This window comes from Colossoma macropomum, unplaced genomic scaffold (assembly GCF_904425465.1).
Source record: "Colossoma macropomum unplaced genomic scaffold, Colossoma_macropomum, whole genome shotgun sequence".
NCBI lineage: Eukaryota > Metazoa > Chordata > Actinopteri > Characiformes > Serrasalmidae > Colossoma > Colossoma macropomum.
Window position 1 is genome coordinate 26575528 of NW_023494807.1, and position 20669 is coordinate 26596196.

At 38.2% G+C, this 20669-nt stretch overlaps 1 protein-coding gene across 1 annotated transcript in view; it reads left to right on the forward strand.

The window, feature by feature from the left end:
* npc1 (Niemann-Pick disease, type C1) overlaps positions 1-20669 on the forward strand; it is a 45784-nt gene that overhangs the window by 4485 nt on the left and 20630 nt on the right. The window contains exons 2-8 of the mRNA XM_036555781.1: positions 6780-6908; positions 10222-10328; positions 11794-11957; positions 13124-13291; positions 14220-14469; positions 17388-17473; positions 19034-19401. Coding sequence (XP_036411674.1) covers positions 6780-6908; positions 10222-10328; positions 11794-11957; positions 13124-13291; positions 14220-14469; positions 17388-17473; positions 19034-19401 — 1272 coding nt within the window. The remainder of the gene's footprint in view (positions 1-6779; positions 6909-10221; positions 10329-11793; positions 11958-13123; positions 13292-14219; positions 14470-17387; positions 17474-19033; positions 19402-20669) is intronic.

Here is a 20669-nt window from a genome sequence, read left to right on the forward strand (position 1 = left end):
AGACCAATCTGTAGCAACCAAACGCCCATGTGCTTTTTAGGACTATTATTACTGTTGTTGTTGGTGTTATTAGTAGTGGTCGTATACTTTTCTAGATTTTGCAGCAGCAGTAGTCATTTCACCATAGAGCATTTTTTAGTTGTATTTAGAATCTGACCCACTCTGGCAACCAGGATGAATCACTGTTTAGTCACAAACAGTTCTAAATATGTTGTCATCGGATATATTTACTATTTACACCTCCTGATCATGAGTGCATAACACGCCTGATGTTTTCCTCATAGACAGTTAAAAGTATGATATTGTTTTTTCACTTTTTTTATTGATTAAATTTAGGTCAGGGAAATAGATCAGCCGCGTATCAGCTGAGTGACCGAATGTGATGATCTTGCTGTTTTGCATAAACAAGCTTAGCATGCAGCTAGAAGAGCTAGTGGTTGGGAGTGTCGACATTTACTCTGCTGAGTAACACCGTTTACTGCCTTAACTGCTTACAGCGTGGGCTGCTCTCGTGTCTGTATCTGGATGGTTACAGTGCTCTAACATGGTTGATTTTGGTCGTTAAGCACAAACAGTTCCTGCAAAATATGGAATGTATATCATGCAATTGGACTGTATTGTACTGTTTAAAACTTTTATTCGAACCAAATATCTTCTTATTAACTCTTACAAACGCTTGAAAATCAGAATTAGTCAGAATGCACATCCCTACTAATTCACTGGTTGAAAACCTTTTATTTCAATGCTGTGGTTTTGAGGTGCAGCGCAGTGCTTTTTCATCATGTCGACTTTTGTATTAAAGCCAGTGGAAGGACAACATAAGAGAAGTAAAGAATTAGCTAGTCTGTCTTGTCGACTGCACAAAGCTCACATTTTGGGAAGAATTTCTCCATCCAGAGTAGAAAATGATCTTTTTATTTATTCATTTTTTTTTAAATAGGGACTGTTTTTGCCCTCACTGACTGAAATTCAGGAACATTTTGTATAAAAGAGGCAAAAAGAGAGGAAAACATTTACAAAATTTACAAAAGCATCATAGAGAGTCTTAAGCTCCACTTAATTTAAAGTAAATACTACATTAAAACAGCAGAAATAGAGACCGGCACTGTAATAAGACATGCAGATGATGTCGGCTGTGTGTTTAAAGAGCAGTAATGAATATGGCAGCATCACCATCTCCATTGGTGTTGAGTTTTGTGAATGAGGTCTGTGTGAAAGAATTTTTCCTCCACTGTAGCACAGAGACAAACGGGAGTAAAAGCTGATTCAGCAGAGCTGTATGCCCAGTCTTTTTTGTGTTTTGTATGTAATGGCTCAGCTTGCGATCACATGCACAGGCTTAGATCATGCAAAGCTTAGCAAAGTCACAGCGTCTGGTAAAGTTGAGTCAGCTCAGACTCAGGGCCTCAGAAGTGTCACTTCTTCTAATAGACTCCTGCTCTCACAGCATGTTGTGTGATTTGTCTGGTTCAACAAAAGCCGGTCGTGCCCCACACGGGTCATGTGTACGTTAGCAGCACAGTTTCGAAGGTACGAGGCTGTGAAAGTTCAGAATAAGCGCCACACGAGTTGCTCAGGCTTGAATGCATTTTTACATGATCTCTCTGTAATCCTTTATTAATTTAACAGGTGGTTTTTGTTACTGTGCTTTTTAGACTTGTACAGTTGTATTCAAAGGTTTGAACACCCCCTGTCAAATTACACGTTTTGTTGATATAACAAAGTTTTTGACACTGTATAGAGAAGAACTTAAATATGGTATTTTTCTGCAAATATTAAGCATTTCTATGCTTTTAGAAAAAATGAAACATAATGTGAATTGCACAATATTTTTGATTATGATTCTTATTTATTTTTAGCTTATCAAATAAACAGTACCTCTTCAAGATGGTTCTGCAAGGGTTCTTTTGTAAAGAAAATGGTTCTATATAGGACCACGAACACTTAAAGAGCCATTTGCATGCTGAAAGGGGTCTTTGCATCATGAAGTGGTTCTTCACATTGGTGGAGAACGTGTTATATATGTGGTGCTGTGTACCAACAATAGCAAGAACCCTTTTTATGCTACATAGAGCAATTTTCAAAAAGGTTCTATACAGAACCATCTATAGCACATTCTTAATCAATCTGAGGAACCATTTCATGGTGCAAGGAATCCTTTCAGCATGCAAAGGGTTCTTTGTTCATGGTTCTGTACAGAACCATTTTCCTGTACTAAAGAACCCTTGAAGAACCATCTTTTTTTAAGAGTACAATTGTGCATTGAAACTGTCTTAAGGCGTCAGATCTAATTGAATGGACATTTACACCCCCAGCACTTTCAGTATGCTTGTAGATACTGAGAAACCAGAATGGAAATGCTGACTCTTCTAATCTAAATCAGGTTTACTCTGGAGGAAAATAGGACGTTCCTGTCATGAGATCGTGATGAAAGGTCTGTGGAATGCATCCTTTTCAGATTCCAATGCAAAGGCAAGGTTAGATAAGGAAAACATGCAGATCAGTGCGCTCTCGTAAGCCCTGCTGCTGCACTGTTGTCGTCAGCCTTTTGAGAAGAGAGGTTGCTCATGACATGCTGAGTTTGAGTCATCGGTTTCCGTTTCAGCCCAGTTTTCTCTTTCTAAATAGGAATCACAAGGCTGTCTTTACACTCTTACAGCGGTTCTCACTGTCAGTCCACAGCATCTCCTGCACTGCACACTTCAGCGGAAGCTCCTGAAGGCTTTGTTGCTACTTGTTGTGACCCACAGCAGGATGGGTTCCTAGTTTGAGTCTTGGGTTCAAAGTTCTTTTCTTCATGCCCTGTTTGAGGGCTTTTCTGATTTTACTATTACCCTCCGCTGCTCATCAGGGATCTTGCGAACTGAAAATTTGGAGGCCCTTAGCTAGTGCTGTCAAGTTGCTTCAGTCCCATGGCGACTGTATGGATTGTGTTTCTCCAAACAATCCTGTCTTTTGTTTGAGTCTTTAGGCTTCTTAGTGGTTTGTTCAGCGTATCTCTGATTGTCTCCGTTCCTCTTGATGGTTGCCCTCGTGAACTGTTTCTTCTCTGATTTCCAAAATAAGAGCTTTGGTTTAGTCATCTGGGCTTCAAGTGGGAGGTGAGGCCTGATTTGGTCAAGATCCATTTGTTTGTTTTCTGTGCCGTCCAAGGTACTGGTGAAAATCATCTTCAGCACCAAAGTTTAAAGGCATTAATATTTGTCCCTATATTTTCACTATTTTTTTTTGTGTTGTCCAGCTTTCACATCCCTAAAGAAGCACAGAAAAGTCAATAAATAAATAAATAAATAAAATGAATGAATAAACGCTGAGGTAGGGCCAATAAACCTAAATTCTGGGCCGATGCAGATATTTGTTTTACCCCGTCTGCCGATGCTGCTACATAAACATTTACAGACATCAAAAACTGAGAGAAAGAAAAGTTCATAATGGTAAAACATCAAATATCATATTTGTCTACTGTTTTAAATTTAATACGGGTCAGACAGAATTTACTTGTGATTGTTTTGTTTTTATTTTACTTATTTATTTACTTTTACAATTTTGCATAGTGTCTTAACTTTTTTTTTTTTAAATTAGGGTTTCAAATGGAAAGAATAAGCTTACATTTTGTCAGTACATTCGTATTCTATATTTGCATGTTTTAACCTCATTGTTAAAATGTGGAAGTGTAAAAAATCTTGGCTTGGACACCTGACATCATGCTCACTCACAGCAGTGAGCGTCATTCTAACAGCATGTATTCCCAGCGCACCTGCAGATGGTGCCCCGCCTTACCAGACTTTCACTAGGGCTGCGATGTTGCCCTTCAGGTGCCTCAAGAGGGGCTTGTGGGCTGGTAGACAGAGCGAAGCCACTCTGTGAGGAATGCAGCTAGCCTGGAGATTCGGGTTTTACAGCGGATGAATCCGTGGATGTGCTTTCAACAAGTGCGTCAGACGTGGATTTCCTGAATGAGTCCCCCCGCCCCGCCAGGGGGATTGAATGTTCACTGATTATTATTGCTGAAGCTCCAGGTATTTGGGACAGCATTAACAGCTACATACTCTGGTCCAAAAATATACACTCAGTCCACACAACTCCCAACTCTCTGCACCAAGAATAGGCTGCTAATATACAGTGTATGAGATCCCTGAACTAGGAGTGAGAATCACTGAAGATAAATAAACTTTCTTAAACTTTAAACTAATTGCGCAACTGACTTCATGCGTCAGAAAAGAAGAACTCCAGAGTGTTACTAAGGCCATCCTAGTGTTATTTTCTAGGTAGTAACTCCTACCATAAATATTAAGGTGTAAAAGAGGAAATGATATAAGGAACCGATGAATATTTAAGGACTGGTAAGAATCTCATGACTTGCTGCTGTACATCCACAAAACACAGCTGTAGCCTGCGTGATGATTCTGTGCTCCTAGGTACCTGTAGAAGAATTGTCTGTGATCATTAGTTCTTGATTTCTTGTGGTTTATTGTTCATATTATTAGTGTCTATATATTCACTGTCCAGAATGTAAACTATGCATCCAAGTGTTTGTAGATACCTCCTCGTCCAGCGATTCTTCTGAAATCAAGGGTGTTTAAAGGGAGTTTCTAACCAGTAACTAACCAGTCTTTGCTGCAGTAACAACCTCTACTCTTCTGAGAAGGCTTTACACTAGATGAGGGGACATTGCTGTGAGGATTTGATTTAATTCAGTCACAACAGCATTAGAAAGGTTAGGTGCTGATGTTGGATGGTCAGTTCTGGATCACTCCAACTCATCCCAAATGTATTGGATGGAGCTTCATCACTCCAGAGAATACAGTTCCACTGCTCCACAGCACAATGCTTGGCAGACTATAAAGAGGCCAGATAGGATCTTTTGGGAAAAACCATGAGTTTTTAGGACTTATTAGGGCGAGAACGCACTGAGTGTGAAATTTCTAAACCAGCCCAACACATTGTGAAGGTGTGGGCCTGTAGTGTGATAGAGACGTTGGTGTGCTCATCAACATTGACAGACAACAGGCCTGTCGTTACACATGGATGTAAGTTAGCATGGCTGAAAAGTCCAAATACTCCAAATAAGCATATGGATGTGTGTTGCATGTGTGGAGAACGCATTACATGCGATAAAAATCAACATTACCTCTTGAGAAAAACAGTTCTGTTGGGTAATGATAGTGTTTCACAAGCTGGCTTATTTTGCTTGTGTTACCAGTTGTACTCCAGACATTAAAAGAGCACAGACTAGAGATGTTTGGGCCAGGTTTTAGAGGGGGTGTCTCCTTGTTTGAGGCAGGTTTTGCTTAAGCGCAGCACCAAATGTTTTACAGGTTGTCCCCAAACATGTATTCTCAGTACAAGATCACATCTGGCCCTGAAAAAGAGACCTCAGGGCTCATGTGTCGTTGGTTCAGCACATCCCGTTCTGTTGGTCACTGGTTTTCTATTGAGATTGTAAAAAAAAAAAAAAGACCTTAAAAGGGAATTCCACCAGTTAGTCAAATTTGTTTGCGTAATTCAGTCATTTGGATGTAAAAGTCATTCAGAGTGGTTTGATGTGGAGTAGCTTATTGTGCAGAAACACTGATTCTTTACAGCAGTGATAGGAACCTGGGGTTACCGTGCCTGCAGTGGCTATATTTGCATTTTATTTTCTATCCAAAACTGCCAGTGCAAACCTGCACATTCTGAGTTTTTATATATAATGCCGATGGTGGTAAATTAGAGGTAAATCTGAAAAATTCAGGGTCTATTTTGCCTTACAACACCCTGCATGTACCTCTCCACCATGAATAAATTGGGAAAAAAAAATGTTTTAGGCCAAAATCTTATCTAAAAAACAAAAACTCTGTATCAGGTGTCAAGCAGCGTGTTTATTGCCATTTCATGTAATAACTTTCTGCTTTCATTGCATGCTTTTTGAGCTTTTAGAGGCAATAAACTCTTCAGACTTTTGGTTCCTATCACTTCCACTGTGAGCAATTAAGTTTCTCTAGAACAGAGCATTTCACATCAAACCACTCTGAATGACTTTGTTGGCATCTTAACCAATTAGTTATGCAGAAATATTAAATTTTGAGTTCACTAATTGAAGGGAGTATGAATATTTTTGGACATGCAGTATATATTCTTTAACCTTGCACTTTGTATATTACTCTAATATACTTGAATATACATTTCAGTCTTATGTTGTATAACTTGTGGTTATTCAAATCTGCAGTTATCAAAATTTAAATCAGTATTTATTTACATAATCGGGTATTTGAAGGAGTTGAAATTGCACGTCAAGTTAAGCGCCATCTAAGCAGAGCTATCGCTGTTGTCGGAAGAAAACCTTGTATCTCCAAAATGGTAACTTTACAGGAGAAGGAAAAAAAACACACTTTACTTTTAATGTAAGTCAATGGAACCAGACTTTTTTCCAAGTCATAATATATATATATATATATTATTTATATATATAATATATATATATATATATATATATATATTATATATATAAAGAAAGATGACACATTTGTGCAGTGTCGTTGTGTGATCTATTTTTCTGTAGGCCAGCTTTTAGTATATTAAATCACAAAAGTCAACCGAATGAGGACGTGCATTGCTTTTTGGTACCTGAACACAATAAGCGAATGTTGTTGTTTTTTTTTTGTTTGTTTGTTTTTTTTTGGTTTTTTTTTAGTTTTTTTTTTCTTATTCAAATACTATTTGTTTAAAAATACTGATTTTCACATAGAAAAAATGGTTAAAATTCTTCTTCCTAATATTGTTCTTCATTATCTCTTCAGGCCCAGGCGCAGCATTGTATCTGGTATGGAGAGTGTGGCAACTCAACGGTACTGCCGGAAAAGAAGTACAACTGTAACTACACAGGACCTCCCAAACCCTTACCTAAGGATGGACAGGACCTCTTACTGGTAAGTTTATCAAATGTATTTTACGGTATAGGAGAAATAAGGAAGTGCTTATTTATAACCCTTGCACTTGAGTCTCCTCCTTAATACCTCCTGATTTTCAGACGGAAGTGACTGAGGTAGAATCCCAGTGTGTTCTTATTCACTCCTGTTAATCATTAATTAGACTGTATCATTACTTACTCTCACCACACCTACACAGACACAATACAAGGTGGGTTTCCTGTGTTGGAGATGTTCTAGACTGACGCACACTAATTATTGAGAAATGACTGTTCAGTCAGTGCCAACGAGGGCATGCCAGTACAGTCTTATAAAAGGGAGTGAAATGGAAGGTCAGCCAGTTTTCAAACACTTGTGTTTATTATTTAATATAGCTTAATAAAGTTAGAGCTGGGTGATATGGCCATAAATGTTATCCCGATAAACAAAATTCATATCGTTCAATATCGATACATATCACGATAAATGTCAAATCATTATTTCTTTCAAGTTTGAAGGCTGATTTTTGCTCCCAAGTGGTTAATTGTGGTTTTAAACTATCCTTTATGGTCAGAACTTGACAAACACTCAAACAGTGGAACATTTCACAAATCTGTCATGGGAGAGTGGGAGAAAGTGTCTGGCGAGCTGTTTTTATCAGCTGGAAAAGCACGGTCACAGTTTTATAATAGTCATAATTTAAGAAAGAAGACGTTATTTTTAGCTGTCTTGTGACGAGCGCTCGGCTATCCCATTACAAATGCTAAACAAGTGGCCAACAACAGAGCTAAACTGTTTAGTTTCTCAACAACATCAACTTAGTACGAACAGCAAACATTAGCTGGTTCGGCACGTCAGTGATGGATCACACCGCCTTTCTGCCGTCACTCCCATCACATCAGAGCATATCACAGTATTCAGACACCAGCTAGCAGACGACTGGGTTTCTCTATAGTAGTTTGAGGGGTGAACCACAATATATCAACACCAGACAAACAGAGTCCTCTTTTTAGGTACGTTTAAACTGAAAGCGGTGCTTTTGTGTCTTGTTTGATCTACAGTATCATCAATTCGTTGTGTTCTGCGACTGACGGAGCGCTGCTTCAAGTTAGCCAGCTGCTAAAAACAGCTAGCCTGGAAAGCTAGCGCTCTCCCGCTCTCCAATGCCTCACAGCTTCCTCAGTTTACTTTTGTTTAAATCAGTGCTGTATCTTGCATGATCCCACTTCTTTCTTTTACTTTTGTTGCTTGTGAATGCACTAATACTTAAATATGACTGTCCGAGCGCTGTAACAGTGCTGTAGTTGTGAGGAGCAGACATGATTTAACGCTGCTAAAGCTGGTTAGGAAGTACAGAAAGGTGAGTTCGCTGTAGGTCAGTACAGTTACACCACTTATCTCGTCACTCACACTTGGTCACAAGAGAACAGATCGCCGGTCGCTCCACTCAAACAGGGAATGTATAACTCCGCGTTTCAGCCGTTGCTAAAGTATATTTGGTGACCCGTTTTACTCGTCGCCCCCTCCCTCCCTAATCATGTGAAAAAACTCTGAAGTGCGCCCTCTCCTGGTGACGGCAGAGTAGTGTCTCTTTCCTTGCAGTAGAAAACGCCACCAGGGCTTTCGCTAGAACGTGGAGGTGTGAGAATGGTGTATTATATCGATATTTTATTGAACATTTCTTATTGTTCTGTCGAGGACAGTTATATCGCCTATAATTATCGTTATCATTTTATCGCCCAGCCCTACCTTGAGTGCATGTATCCACTTCAGTCCATTAACACAGAGTATGTCTTTTGACTTTGTACTTATACATCTGAACAAAAAGGTGTATATCCATTAGCATAAACATTCAAAAAATACTAAAAAGTATTCACATACCACAGATTCATAACTTTAGTACTTTGTTGTAAAGCTGCTGTTGGCATTTACAGCTTCCAGATGACTACATTAAGAAGTAATTTGCTTTTTGAAGCATTGTGGTTCAGTTTTGGCCCATTTCTTTTGGCAAACCTTTTTGATTTCCCCAAACTTATGAGGGTCCATTTGATGGACTCGCGATTTCAAAATCCTCCATAAATTTTCAGTGGGATCCAAGTCAGGAGATTGGCTAGACCGTGCAAGCAACTTCTGCTTTTGGGGGTCGTTGTCTTGTTGAAACGTCCATCTTCTACCCAGATTTAGTGTCTTGGCAGAAGAGATTATTCTAATTCTCTAATAATTCTCTCAAATGTCTCCTGGTACATTTCCATTAATGATGTGTAACGCCCCACTGCTTTTTATAGAGAAGCAGTTTCTCATTATGATGCTCCCACCTTCGCACTTCACTGTGGGTGTTCTTTTGATCATACACACATCCCGTCTTTCTGCAAACACGATGAGCTGAATTACTGCATAAGAATTCTTTCGTTTGCCCAGATTTCTGGTTTGTCCAAACACTCATGCAAATATTAGACATGCATCGCTGTGCTTTTTAGCCGAGGAGTTTTGTGTGAAGGGGAACGGAGATGAATGTGGTGCCGTTTGTTGCTTATTGTTCTCTTTGTTACTGTTGTTCCTGCTGCTTTCAGGTCCTCCTCCGACACTTTTCTCACACCTTCCTCGTCAGTAGTTTGAGAGCATGTTGTGAACTCTTGTGTGGCGCACCTGTCCGAGAAGGATAGTTGTGATTCTGTGCACTTTAAACTTGCATATTATTGAAACACTTGTACCAACAGGGATGTTTAAGGTCTTTGCTAAGGCTGTTCAGCTGTTTTCATGAGAACTTTTCACCATAATTGCTACTAGTTGCATGAAAGAAATAGCAACATCTCTTATAATGACACAAGGTGCAGTTTAAGAGTATAAATACTTTCAAAATGGTGTCTGAATACTTTACTCTGAACTTCTTTATTTGGTTTATTCTTTACATACTTTTTTGTTCATATTTATAAGTACACAATCAAAAGACATTAATATGCGTAAATTTAAAGTGTATATATGCACACTGGAAGTATATTAACACAAACAAAAGTGCATGCTTTTTCCTCACTCTACATATATATTTTGTATCAAGACATACTCAGCGCATGACCCAAGTGTATTCATACAAAGCTTGCATGGTAATGTCACAAAGGAGTAAAGACAAGGATCCTTTGAAATAACTAGTTAAACTGTAAATGAAAATATTCCACACATGTTAAATTTTAGCTCCCTATGAATCCAGATTTCCCATGTACTCCTTTTGATATTACTCAAAGCTTTGAAAATGCTTTCTATGAAATCGTATCTTTTCAAAAAGTCTCATTCAGCCTTTTTTCGACTGACCTTGATGGACTCCTATGCTTGTGTGCAGGAACTCTGCCCGGGTTTGGCTTATGGAAACCAGAGCGTGTGCTGTGACACCCAGCAGCTGAATACACTTAAAGGCAACATCCAGCTTCCTCTTCAGTACCTGTCCAGGTACAGCCATTTCTATGTCTAGACTTTGCATTAGAGATGACACCGATCTGAAACCAGGTATCTTTATCAGACTTATAACAGCAGAAAATGCAGGATGGGATGTCGGAAGTGAAAAAGAATGAATGTAATCCAATCATGTAACGAATCTGTCCTGAAACAGCAGTCACTTGCATTGGCCCTTATTCATCGGTTGTGTAAAAGTGAGCACAGATCAAACTGCCTCTAATGATGTACAAACTACTCTGCGTCTAATTTAAGAAACTTTCATATAGCGTGAAAACAAGTAGAGATTTGAGCTCAAATGATGAATCAGCTTCAGTGAGTGAAATCAAGTGTCAGCGTAAAAGCATCTTGCTTACATATCATTTACACAAAGCACACCTTAGTTCATGCAGATATTTTTGTAGGGTGCTAGTACAGTGACAGCATTCAGCAGCTTGTGAATCAGTGGCTATGACCGGCTTTATCCTGTAAAAAAAAATTGCAACTAACATGCTGTTAAGAAGGTACAGTGATGTGCGTATGTAATGTGACTGTTTTCCTAAAATAACACGTTTAAACACTGGACCATTGTGACTTTTGCACTAGATGTGTGTATATTTTATTTTGGTCAGTACTGTAAAACAAAAGCACAGGGTAAATATATCTTTAAAAGGAACATCACAGCAATATTTGAAGCATTTATTTTTACGAATGTGCGTATAAAATAAAATATAAAATTTACTTTTGTACTGGACTGTCGTGTTATTCTTATTATCTATTTTTATTCTTATTATTGGTATTATAGATTATATTGATAGTAGTTTTGGTTGGTTAATCACAAATTAACCATTTCTTCACATTGATGAACAGTTACGCTCAAATTTTCAGACACTTTTACCAGACATGAATTTCGTCGTACAGGTACGCCAAATGTGAAATTGATAAACAGCAAAACTCTTAGCTTATTTTATGCTCAGTTTTGACCATACACATCTTGAATAAGGGCCACTGTGTGGTGTGATGGTAGCTGTGTAGTTCTTCATGTCGGGTAGTAAAGTGATAGAATAGTTTCAGCATCATAAACTACTTTTGGAAACTCATTGTAAATGAAGTACTTCAGTTGAAAATAGGTAATTTTGAAGGTTAGTAGTCTTAAAGGAAACATATTGGAAGAGTGCCGGTATTGCCCAGTTTGTATCAGGGAAAAAAAAAGTGGTTTTGTGACTCCTCTACTTTGCGTGCTTTGTTGTTTTTTATTTAGGTGTTGGAATGCTTGACTGTATTGCCCTCGTCAGACCATAAACATAGACACTCTTTTACTCAAGTCATGTGTTTATGATTGAGTTGTCAGTTTGTTTCCACAAACCAAGTAGAGCTGAACAGACTTGCATAACAACCCTCTGATGTCTTTAGTAAAAATGATGCAGCCCTGTGCTGTGCTAAGGGCAAATCAATAAAGCCTTTCATTGTTTATCCAATACAGGTGTCCAGCATGTTTCTTCAACTTCATGACCCTGTTCTGCGAGCTGACCTGCAGTCCTCACCAGAGCCAGTTCCTTAATGTCACCAGCTTCTCCACTGACCCCGTGGACAACAGAACCAATGTGGTGGAGCTTTCTTACTACATCAGCGACATGTTTGCTAATGGTGAGTAACTAGCAGATGGATTTGAAAGAGCTTGAAAAAGAACTGTGGATCAGTTGAGTTCAGCCTTGATGCTTGATACTTTGCGCCCAGCCTGCGTAATGTACAGTTGAATTTGTAATTTATGACAAATTCTAAACACTCAAGCACCAGATCTAATGTTGCCATTCTGTGATGCTGCATAACTTTTAAAATTGAGCCAAACACAATTTCAGGAATTTACAAAACACCTCATGCACATGTGATCTTTATACATGATTAAAAAATGGTTGCTGACAGGATCATAGTCCAAGAGCACCAAGTCTACAATACATACAATACACACACAGACTACAAAAATAGTGAACTGAAGACATTTGGCCGAGAATTGCTGTTCATTGCTGTCCATTGCAATCCAAATGGTTGGTCTTTTATCATTCACTGTGAAAAGCTTATGTACACCATACTTTGCTGGGTCACTCCATGGGTCATGGGTCCTTCCATGCCAGCTCACGAAGGGCCTGTCTGGTCACCTGAATTTCCATGAAAAATTCGATTTCAACTTAATTTACACAGCCCTGTGAAATTTCAAAGGTATGCTTCCAGTAGTTCTCTAGTTATTATTATTGTTATTATTATGATTATTGTAAGTTTGATTTATTGGCTTCTAAATTGCATCTTAAATATTGCATTTAACTGCGTACAGAATGACTGAACCTGGCAGAAATATACTAACAATAAATAATAAATAAATACAGTACAGAAAATAGTATTTCACTGGTTTCATGTTAAGAAATGACCACCACAGGTTAATTTATTGAGGAATGTGCTTTTAATGTCAGATTGTGCAATACCTAATCTTTTGAAATGTAATTTTTTTTGTCAGTTTTTAGAATTGTTTAGGTTCTGCGTGCTGTTCCTAACGTGTAGTATATATGTCATTATATGCAGAAGTTAATGTTTGAAGCTGCACCAGTTCAAAATGGCTTTACAAAAAAAGCAGTGAACTTTCAATGAAAGGACATTTATGTCTTGTTGTAATTTACTGAATGTTATTTTTGTTATAAACAAATCGGACGAATTAAATAAAAGGAATTTTGTTTGGTTTTCAGTGGTTCTGTTATATTTGTTAGTGTTTAAATGGTTGTTTGTTGACTTATTTATGACCTTGTTTTATATTTCTTCCTCAGCTATGTACAATGCATGCAAGGACGTGCAGGCTCCCTCCAGCAACGTTAAGGCCCTCAGTCTGCTGTGTGGGAAAGATGCCAGCCAGTGCAACTCCACCAACTGGATCCAGTACCTGTTTAACATTAACAACGGCCAGGTCCCCTTTGCCATCGATCCTGTATTTAAAGGTACATGTTTTGCGTGCACGTATTTTCTTGTAACTGGTCATTGCCATCAAAGCACTGTGTTAACCTTTGGAATCTGGTGGCATGATAACAGTGTAAGATCATGAACAAAAGCTGAGCGTGGGAGGAAGCGCTGGTGGGAAAAATGAAAACTGATTTTGAAATCTGCTGCATTGCCAACTTGGGCACAGATTCAGGAACTAGGAATTAAGCGCATTGTGAGGAGCATGCACAAACATAATCTGTGGCTTGGGCTAAATCGCAGTCCAAGTGGTGGCTTTAAATCACATTTTAATTTTAGGAATACTACTGACTTTGTCCCCAGTGGAGAAAACACTTACATCTCTCTTAAAATCGTTTTTTTATCTGAAAACAGTAGTTTGGTGAAAATCAAATTTACATGATTTCCAAATTTTGCCCTTAGCCAAATGTTGCTGATCAGCCAGAACACGTTTGCTGTCTTAAGTAGAACTGAACAACGAATCGTTTTAACTTAAAATCGCAGTTTTGAAAATGCAGAATTATTTAGCGCTATCTTGTGTAAAGACATGACATGATCCAAAAAACTCTTTCGAAATCTGAGCTGGGGCCTCTGACTTTATTTCACGCTTTACCAGGCGACTCGCAGCAGTGCATGTTTTAGTCTAGTTTTTCCTCCTGGCTCAGTAACGCTGTTTCTTTCAGTTTTAACAAAAAAAGTTTTACATGGTGTGTAATTTAATATTAAAATAAAATACTATTATTAATAATAGAGAATACAAATAATACTTAGTAGAAAAATCACAAGTAGATATTTTCTCTAAATTGTTCAGCCCTAGTTTTGCTTCTTTAACTATACGCCGTAATCATCAGTCACTTGCCTTGAACCGCATTGAATTGTGAAGTAACTTCTAATAGACTTGCTTATGTCATTTCTGATGTGCTTTTCCAGATCATCCAGCCTCTGGAATGACCCCCATGAATAACCAGACATTTGGCTGTACAGAGCCTCTGGATGACGGCTCAGGGCCTTGCTCATGTCAGGACTGCAGTAAAGACTGTGGCCCGAAACCTGTACCTCCCCCTATCCCCCCTCCCTGGACCATTTTAGGCCTGGACGCCATGAACGTTATCATGTGGATCTCCTACATGGCCTTCCTCTTCGTGTTCATTACCGCCCTGCTTGGAGCATGGTGTTACAGGTAAGAACGTGGGTGGGCTGGTAACGTATTCTTAGACACGGAAGTGAACAATATGGCAAGAAATATAGCGTGATGATACTTAAAGACGTTTTGACAATGCGTAATTTGTATTAAGATTTGTAGTTTTTCTTAGCCTTATTAAGTTGGAACAGACACAAGCTAAACAGTAATGCCACATCACGTTTCACGCACTGTGCGCTACTGTATGCAGGTTAGCAGAGCCAGTTATGCTCTCTGGGATTCCTGGCATTGTGGGGATTCAAATTTGCATTCTTCTCACAACAGGAAAAATCCTTAGGCACCTACACTGCTTGGGAATTCTATATAAATTTCTCTTCCCTAGAGGAATTTCAAATATAGACCTGTCAAATCATTAAAATAAACAAATTATTAGTAAATAGAGTGCATTATTTTGTGTACGTACTCATGATTAATTACATTTACCTTGTATGCTTAAATATTATTATTATTATTATTATTATTATTATTATATATTATTTTCCATTTAAAAGACAGTGCATTTTGTTATAGCTATTTGTGTGGACAAAATGAGCTTCATCAGAATGTATTTTATTACTTTCAGTAATTTAATAATCCAGGAGTCAGGAGAATTCCCGGTGGGCCGGTAGTGTTTTGGGCCAGTTACTGCGAGCTATGAATATGCACATATTTATTCAGTATTGTCATTATATGCTGTTACCTGTGCCTCCTTGTACATTTCATTATTGCACTGCCTTTTTTTTTTATCTCAGGATAGAACTTACAACACAAGAACGTTCAGACTGTAAATGTTACACTGAAGTGTATATCAGTGGTAATTTAGGCATAAAACAAGTGGCCCCCTTCTCAAGTGACACAGCCCTGGGTTACTGTAGTTGAGACTCGCACAGTGGATTGAGACTAGATGAAGCTGGAGTTAGCTTCATTTCCCGTTCCACCTTGAATGATGTATCAGTTATGTTCAGACACTTGTACAGACATTAGTGTGCAGCTGCAGGACTTTTTAAGGTGGAACAGTAACTTCTGTCTTTCAGGATGAGTGTGACTGCGTGAATCTGGCCATATGATCATCCAGTCTGGTGATACTGGCTTAGACAACAGGCAGAGCTCCATAGAGTCAGTTACATTAGCTTCAAGGTTTCAGTTCATCAGCACACCAGTTTTTGAATTTAAATCTCCAGTCGGGGTTAAAAAATGTAACTGGGAATAAATGTAAAAATCGTGGTCGGTTTTTTGGTATTTTAACACAAAATGCTCTTTTACTACAAAACCTGACATGTGCTTTCTGAAAATATCAAAGCAAACATCTAAAGTTACTTCAGTGCATCATCATGGTTAAGACATAAATAGACCATAAACATGGGTAAGACATAAACAGACGTCGTCATCATGAGTAAGACATAAATAGATCATAAACATGTTTCATGCCTGCCGTGGCAATATGCTTTTGCCCACAATGATTAGGTCTCAGCTGTCTGATTTTAACTTGAGTTTGTCACCTTTTTTAGACAGGGGTTGTGTCTGGGGTGAACAGATGCATACTTTATAATGGAGGTGCTGCAGTGTGGAATGGGTAGGGTGATGACTGCAGGGCTGTTAGGAATAGCCTATAGGCTGACGTAATGACATTGCAGGACGTTAGGGGATTTTGTGCGTGTGTGTGTGTGTGTGTGTGAGAGAGACTCCTGGTCTGGAAATAAGTCCGGCCCGGACCTTGCTTAAAGGAATTGTTTCGTCTGCTGTTCATTAATAACTGCTAAAATGAAAGTCAACATTTTTTTCCTTAGTAGAGATTCCAGCAATGTATATTTAAAATTTTTGTAAAGGAAATCAAACCTGTCAATGTGTTTGGGTGCTCTAGACTCTAGAGTGAATGATGTCTGTAGTTCTAGTATAAACTATTATGTACGCTCAGTTTGAAGGATGTGTGCGTCTAACCCTCAATAAAAAGATATCCTGTTTAAAAATGAATTGGAAATGATTTTTCAAAGAAATACTTTTACTTTTGTTACTTTAAGAACATTTATGAGCATATACTTTTGCTTGAGTAAAAGTCTTACCTCAACTTTTACTTCACCTTAAAAGCCATTTAAAAGTGATATTTGTGCAAAATTGCTGCCATTAATTGGTGTTCTTTATGTAGGCTAGTGATTGTACCCACAGTGTGCTCAAAAAATGTTTAAAAAAAAAAGTTAAAGTAGAACTCGACCAATTTTTCAAAATTTCTGTATAATTCTGCGGTTGGGATGTAAACAAAGTCCTTCCGAGCGGTTTGATGTGAAATGGTTCATTGTAGAGAAACTTTTAGACTCTTTACAGTGGTGGTGGTAGGAACCAGGGGTCGCAGTGACAACATAAATGGAACCATTTCATTTATTATCCAAACCACCAGTGAGCCCACATGTGTCTTCTGTTTTTTTATGTCATGTTGATGATGGTAGAATACTGCTGATACAACAGGTTTTCTTTGGAAGCTATTTTGCCTTGAAACACACTTAATGTACCCATCCACCATGAATGTATTAAAATAAATTGATTAAAATACATTTTAGATGAAAACTTTATTGTAACTATTGTAAAACAATGTTTGACAATGTATTCATAAGCACTTACAGTAGTAACTTTCTGTAGGGAACTTTAAGTGGTGGACATCTGGTTTCTATCACTACCACTATAAACAGTCCAAACTCACAGTTTCTCAAGAACGGAGCGTTTCACACTAAACCACTCTGAATGACTTTGTTGACTTGTTAACCGTTTGATTATGCATAAAATTTGGAAAATTGATGGTGTTTCCCTTTAATGTAGCACAATAATAGACTTCCTTTTCCTCGTGTTTCCTACGTCTACTTACAGGATGAATCATTTTGTACTACTTCACTAAAATGTAATGTTTTGATTTCTTTTCTGCTTTTCAGAAAGAGGACCATCACATCTGAATATGAACCCATCCAAGGCAGTAACCAGCCCCTCTCACTGAATAATGACCCTGTTAAATCAGCCGGTAAGCCACATCTCCTGTTCTCTGTGTGTAAACAGAAGGAGGTTTGTTTCTGAGGTTTGTTTAGAGCACCAGGGGAAAGCTTAACCTTTCTCACTTCTCTAAAGGGACTTTCATTTTCATGATTTTTGTCTGAATTTACATTTATTTCCTCATTTCTAGTAAATCACTCGAGCACACAGATTTTAATGTTTACTGTTCTGCTTGAGTACTGTAGCTGTACACTAACATGGATAGTATTGTCAGTAAAAGCATAACAAGTCACACTTGTTAGCAGATTGTAGTAGTATTAGAAATAATAGTAGTAGTGCTATTGAAGTAGTAGTATTAGCTAATTAGATAAAAAAACAATGCTTTATGTATGTAATGATTTTCTTGCGATTGTTGAAATAGGAAATTTCAGTCAGATTTGATATTCCAATTTGTAAACCATTATTTGTAAAACATTATCCAAAAAAAGAAACAAAAACTTCCACATAGAACTACAGGCAACACAGTATCGCTGTTGTTACTAAGGTTGTACTATATAACCAAGCCAACAAAAAGCCATAGCAGGTGACGTGTGGCTTTAAGTTGACTGTGAGAAAAGCTGCCAGTAAACAGTCAAATGCTAAGTGTCTGTTTTCACCTTGGGTAGTTTTCCTAGCCTAGTTACATCCCTACATTACAATGCAAAGTGTTATACAGACTAACCCATGGTTAAATGGGAACTCCTCCATTTTTTTTTTTCTTTTCATTTTTGTATGTTGTGATACCATCAGTGTCATTCAGTGTGGTTTGATGTGAAACTTCATTCAGGAAGTTTCACATCAAAGGGGTGAACCAGGGGTCGCAATGACAAACAAATATAGCCATTTTATTTACTATTCAAAACCACGAGTGAACCTGCATGTGTCTTCTTTTTTGTGTGTGTATGTAATGTTTATGACGGTAAAAAAGTGACATATCTGAAAAAATGTTTTCTTTGGAGATTATTTTGTCTTCAATGCCCTGCATGGTCCTCTCCACCATAAATAGACGAAAAATAATGTGCGTTTTAGGCCAAAACCTTTTCAAAACTATCATAAAACAATCTCTCAGACATCTGGCAGCATATTCATAACCATTTTGCATAAGAACTTTCTGTGAGGGAGCTTTTAGAGGCACTAAACTCTTCAGACGTCTGGTTCCTGTCACCACCTCAGTACTCAGGGCTTTCTAGAACTAAGCATTTAACGTCAGATCACTTTGAATGGCTTTGTTCATCAGCCACTGAATTAGGCAGAAATTTTGACAATTTCTTGGAATTCCCCTTTTAACCTACTCAGTAACTACATGATCTAAAAAGCAAACTGACTGAGTTATTCTTAGGTTATGGAAGTACGTAGTAAAACTTTGTACACGCCAATGTCTCCTGGCCATTTAAGGGGTTAAGATGAGCAAGATAAAAACAAAAATAGAGCAGTTCCAGTGAAAAATCAGAAAAAGACAGTTAAAACAGAAACAATACCACAGCTGAGAATACCAACTATAACTGACTGACTGACTGGCTTAATTTAATATTTATTTATTTGTTTATTACAGGTCAGGTGACCTGTTGCGAATCTCTGGGTGAGCGTTTCGAGAACGCCCTCCGCTGCTTCTTCAGCCAGTGGGGTTCATTCTGCGTGCGGCAGCCCCTGCTGGTGATCCTGATCAGCATGGTGCTGGTGGCGGCTTGCTCCACGGGTCTGATGTACATGCGTGTCACCACGAACCCTGTGGACCTGTGGTCGGCCCCCGGTAGCAAGGCCAGGCAGGAGAAGGACTACTTTGACCAAAACTTTGGACCTTTCTTCCGCACAGAGCAGCTGATCATCACCACACCCTGGACAGACTGGTTCACATTCGTGTCCACGACCGGACCAGACATTCTTTTCGCTCCCATACTGAACATATCTCTGCTTCATCAGGTGTGGACAACATTATACAGAAAATTACTTGTAACAGTTAATGATTTTTAAGCATTTCTTTTTTGCAGGTGTATAGGTTAATACTTGTAGAAACCACAACAAAGGAGATAAGAATATTTAATAGAATAGTTAGATATTTTTTATGAAATTTCATTAGGGTGGTTTAAGGGATGTTCACTCGGATCATTGTTGTAAAAATACCTTGTATCCTAGTGAGCCTGTGCTCAGAACAGAGGTACTGCGGTTAAAGCCCCCCAGTGATGGTAAAACTCATTTACAGTTGGTTTAAAAAAACATCATTTGCTATTAATTGATTTCATTTCTTTCATGCAAACCATAGGAAGACATACATAACAATGTTTAAACATGTTGGGTAAACTGATATCCTATCCATGTTTATTGTACCTAACCTTAGACAAGATTTTCTGAAACTCAGTAAGGATCTGTGCTGGTTAAGTGCCTGTACAAAAACTTTTTAGGACGTCATTTAGGACATTCTCAGACCACAGCACCAGGTTTCAGAAATCATACAGAGCAGCTTCAGGTCTCAAGAACAATAGTCCTGTTTGAGGTCTCATGCAATTTCACATCAGGTGAAACTGCCTTAGACAAAAGGCTGAGTCTTTAGTTAGTCTAAGCAGCAACTAAACAGAATCAAACAGTAATTCCTGTGACGAGCAACAATTTTTGCTGCGCTATTATGTTAAGGTTAGACTTCACCCTCAAATTAGGACCAGAAAATAACCTGGATGTACTCACCAAGTCCAAATCACACAATTGACAATTGAGCAGAAAGAGATTTTACAATATCACACAAACTCTAAATGCACTCGGCACAGAACTTCCAGGTCAAACCAACGTGTTACGAAACAAAAAGTCAAAATAATTACTTATTGTCTCGACTTCTTATTTATTATGGTGAAATTGATATCTTACTTTTTCAAAATAATGACATATTGAAATAATCATGCACTTCCTCAAAACATAGTAGCTGTTTAAGGAAAAAAAATGAACTAGAATGACAGTTTAAACCACAATCAGAGAAGGATATAAAAATTTTGCTCCTACCCAGCAGAAACCAGCTGTCATGCAAAATCATGTAAGTCTGCTCATAAGTTAATTACAAAGTTGCACCTTTGTTCCTTTGAATGGAGTTCTTAGTAGATAAGCCACTAAATTAGTCAGCCCTCCCAGACGTGAAGTGTCTGTATACTATATGTAAACCTGGCCCTAAATGTGTAAACATACACCCACCACCACCATCAAGC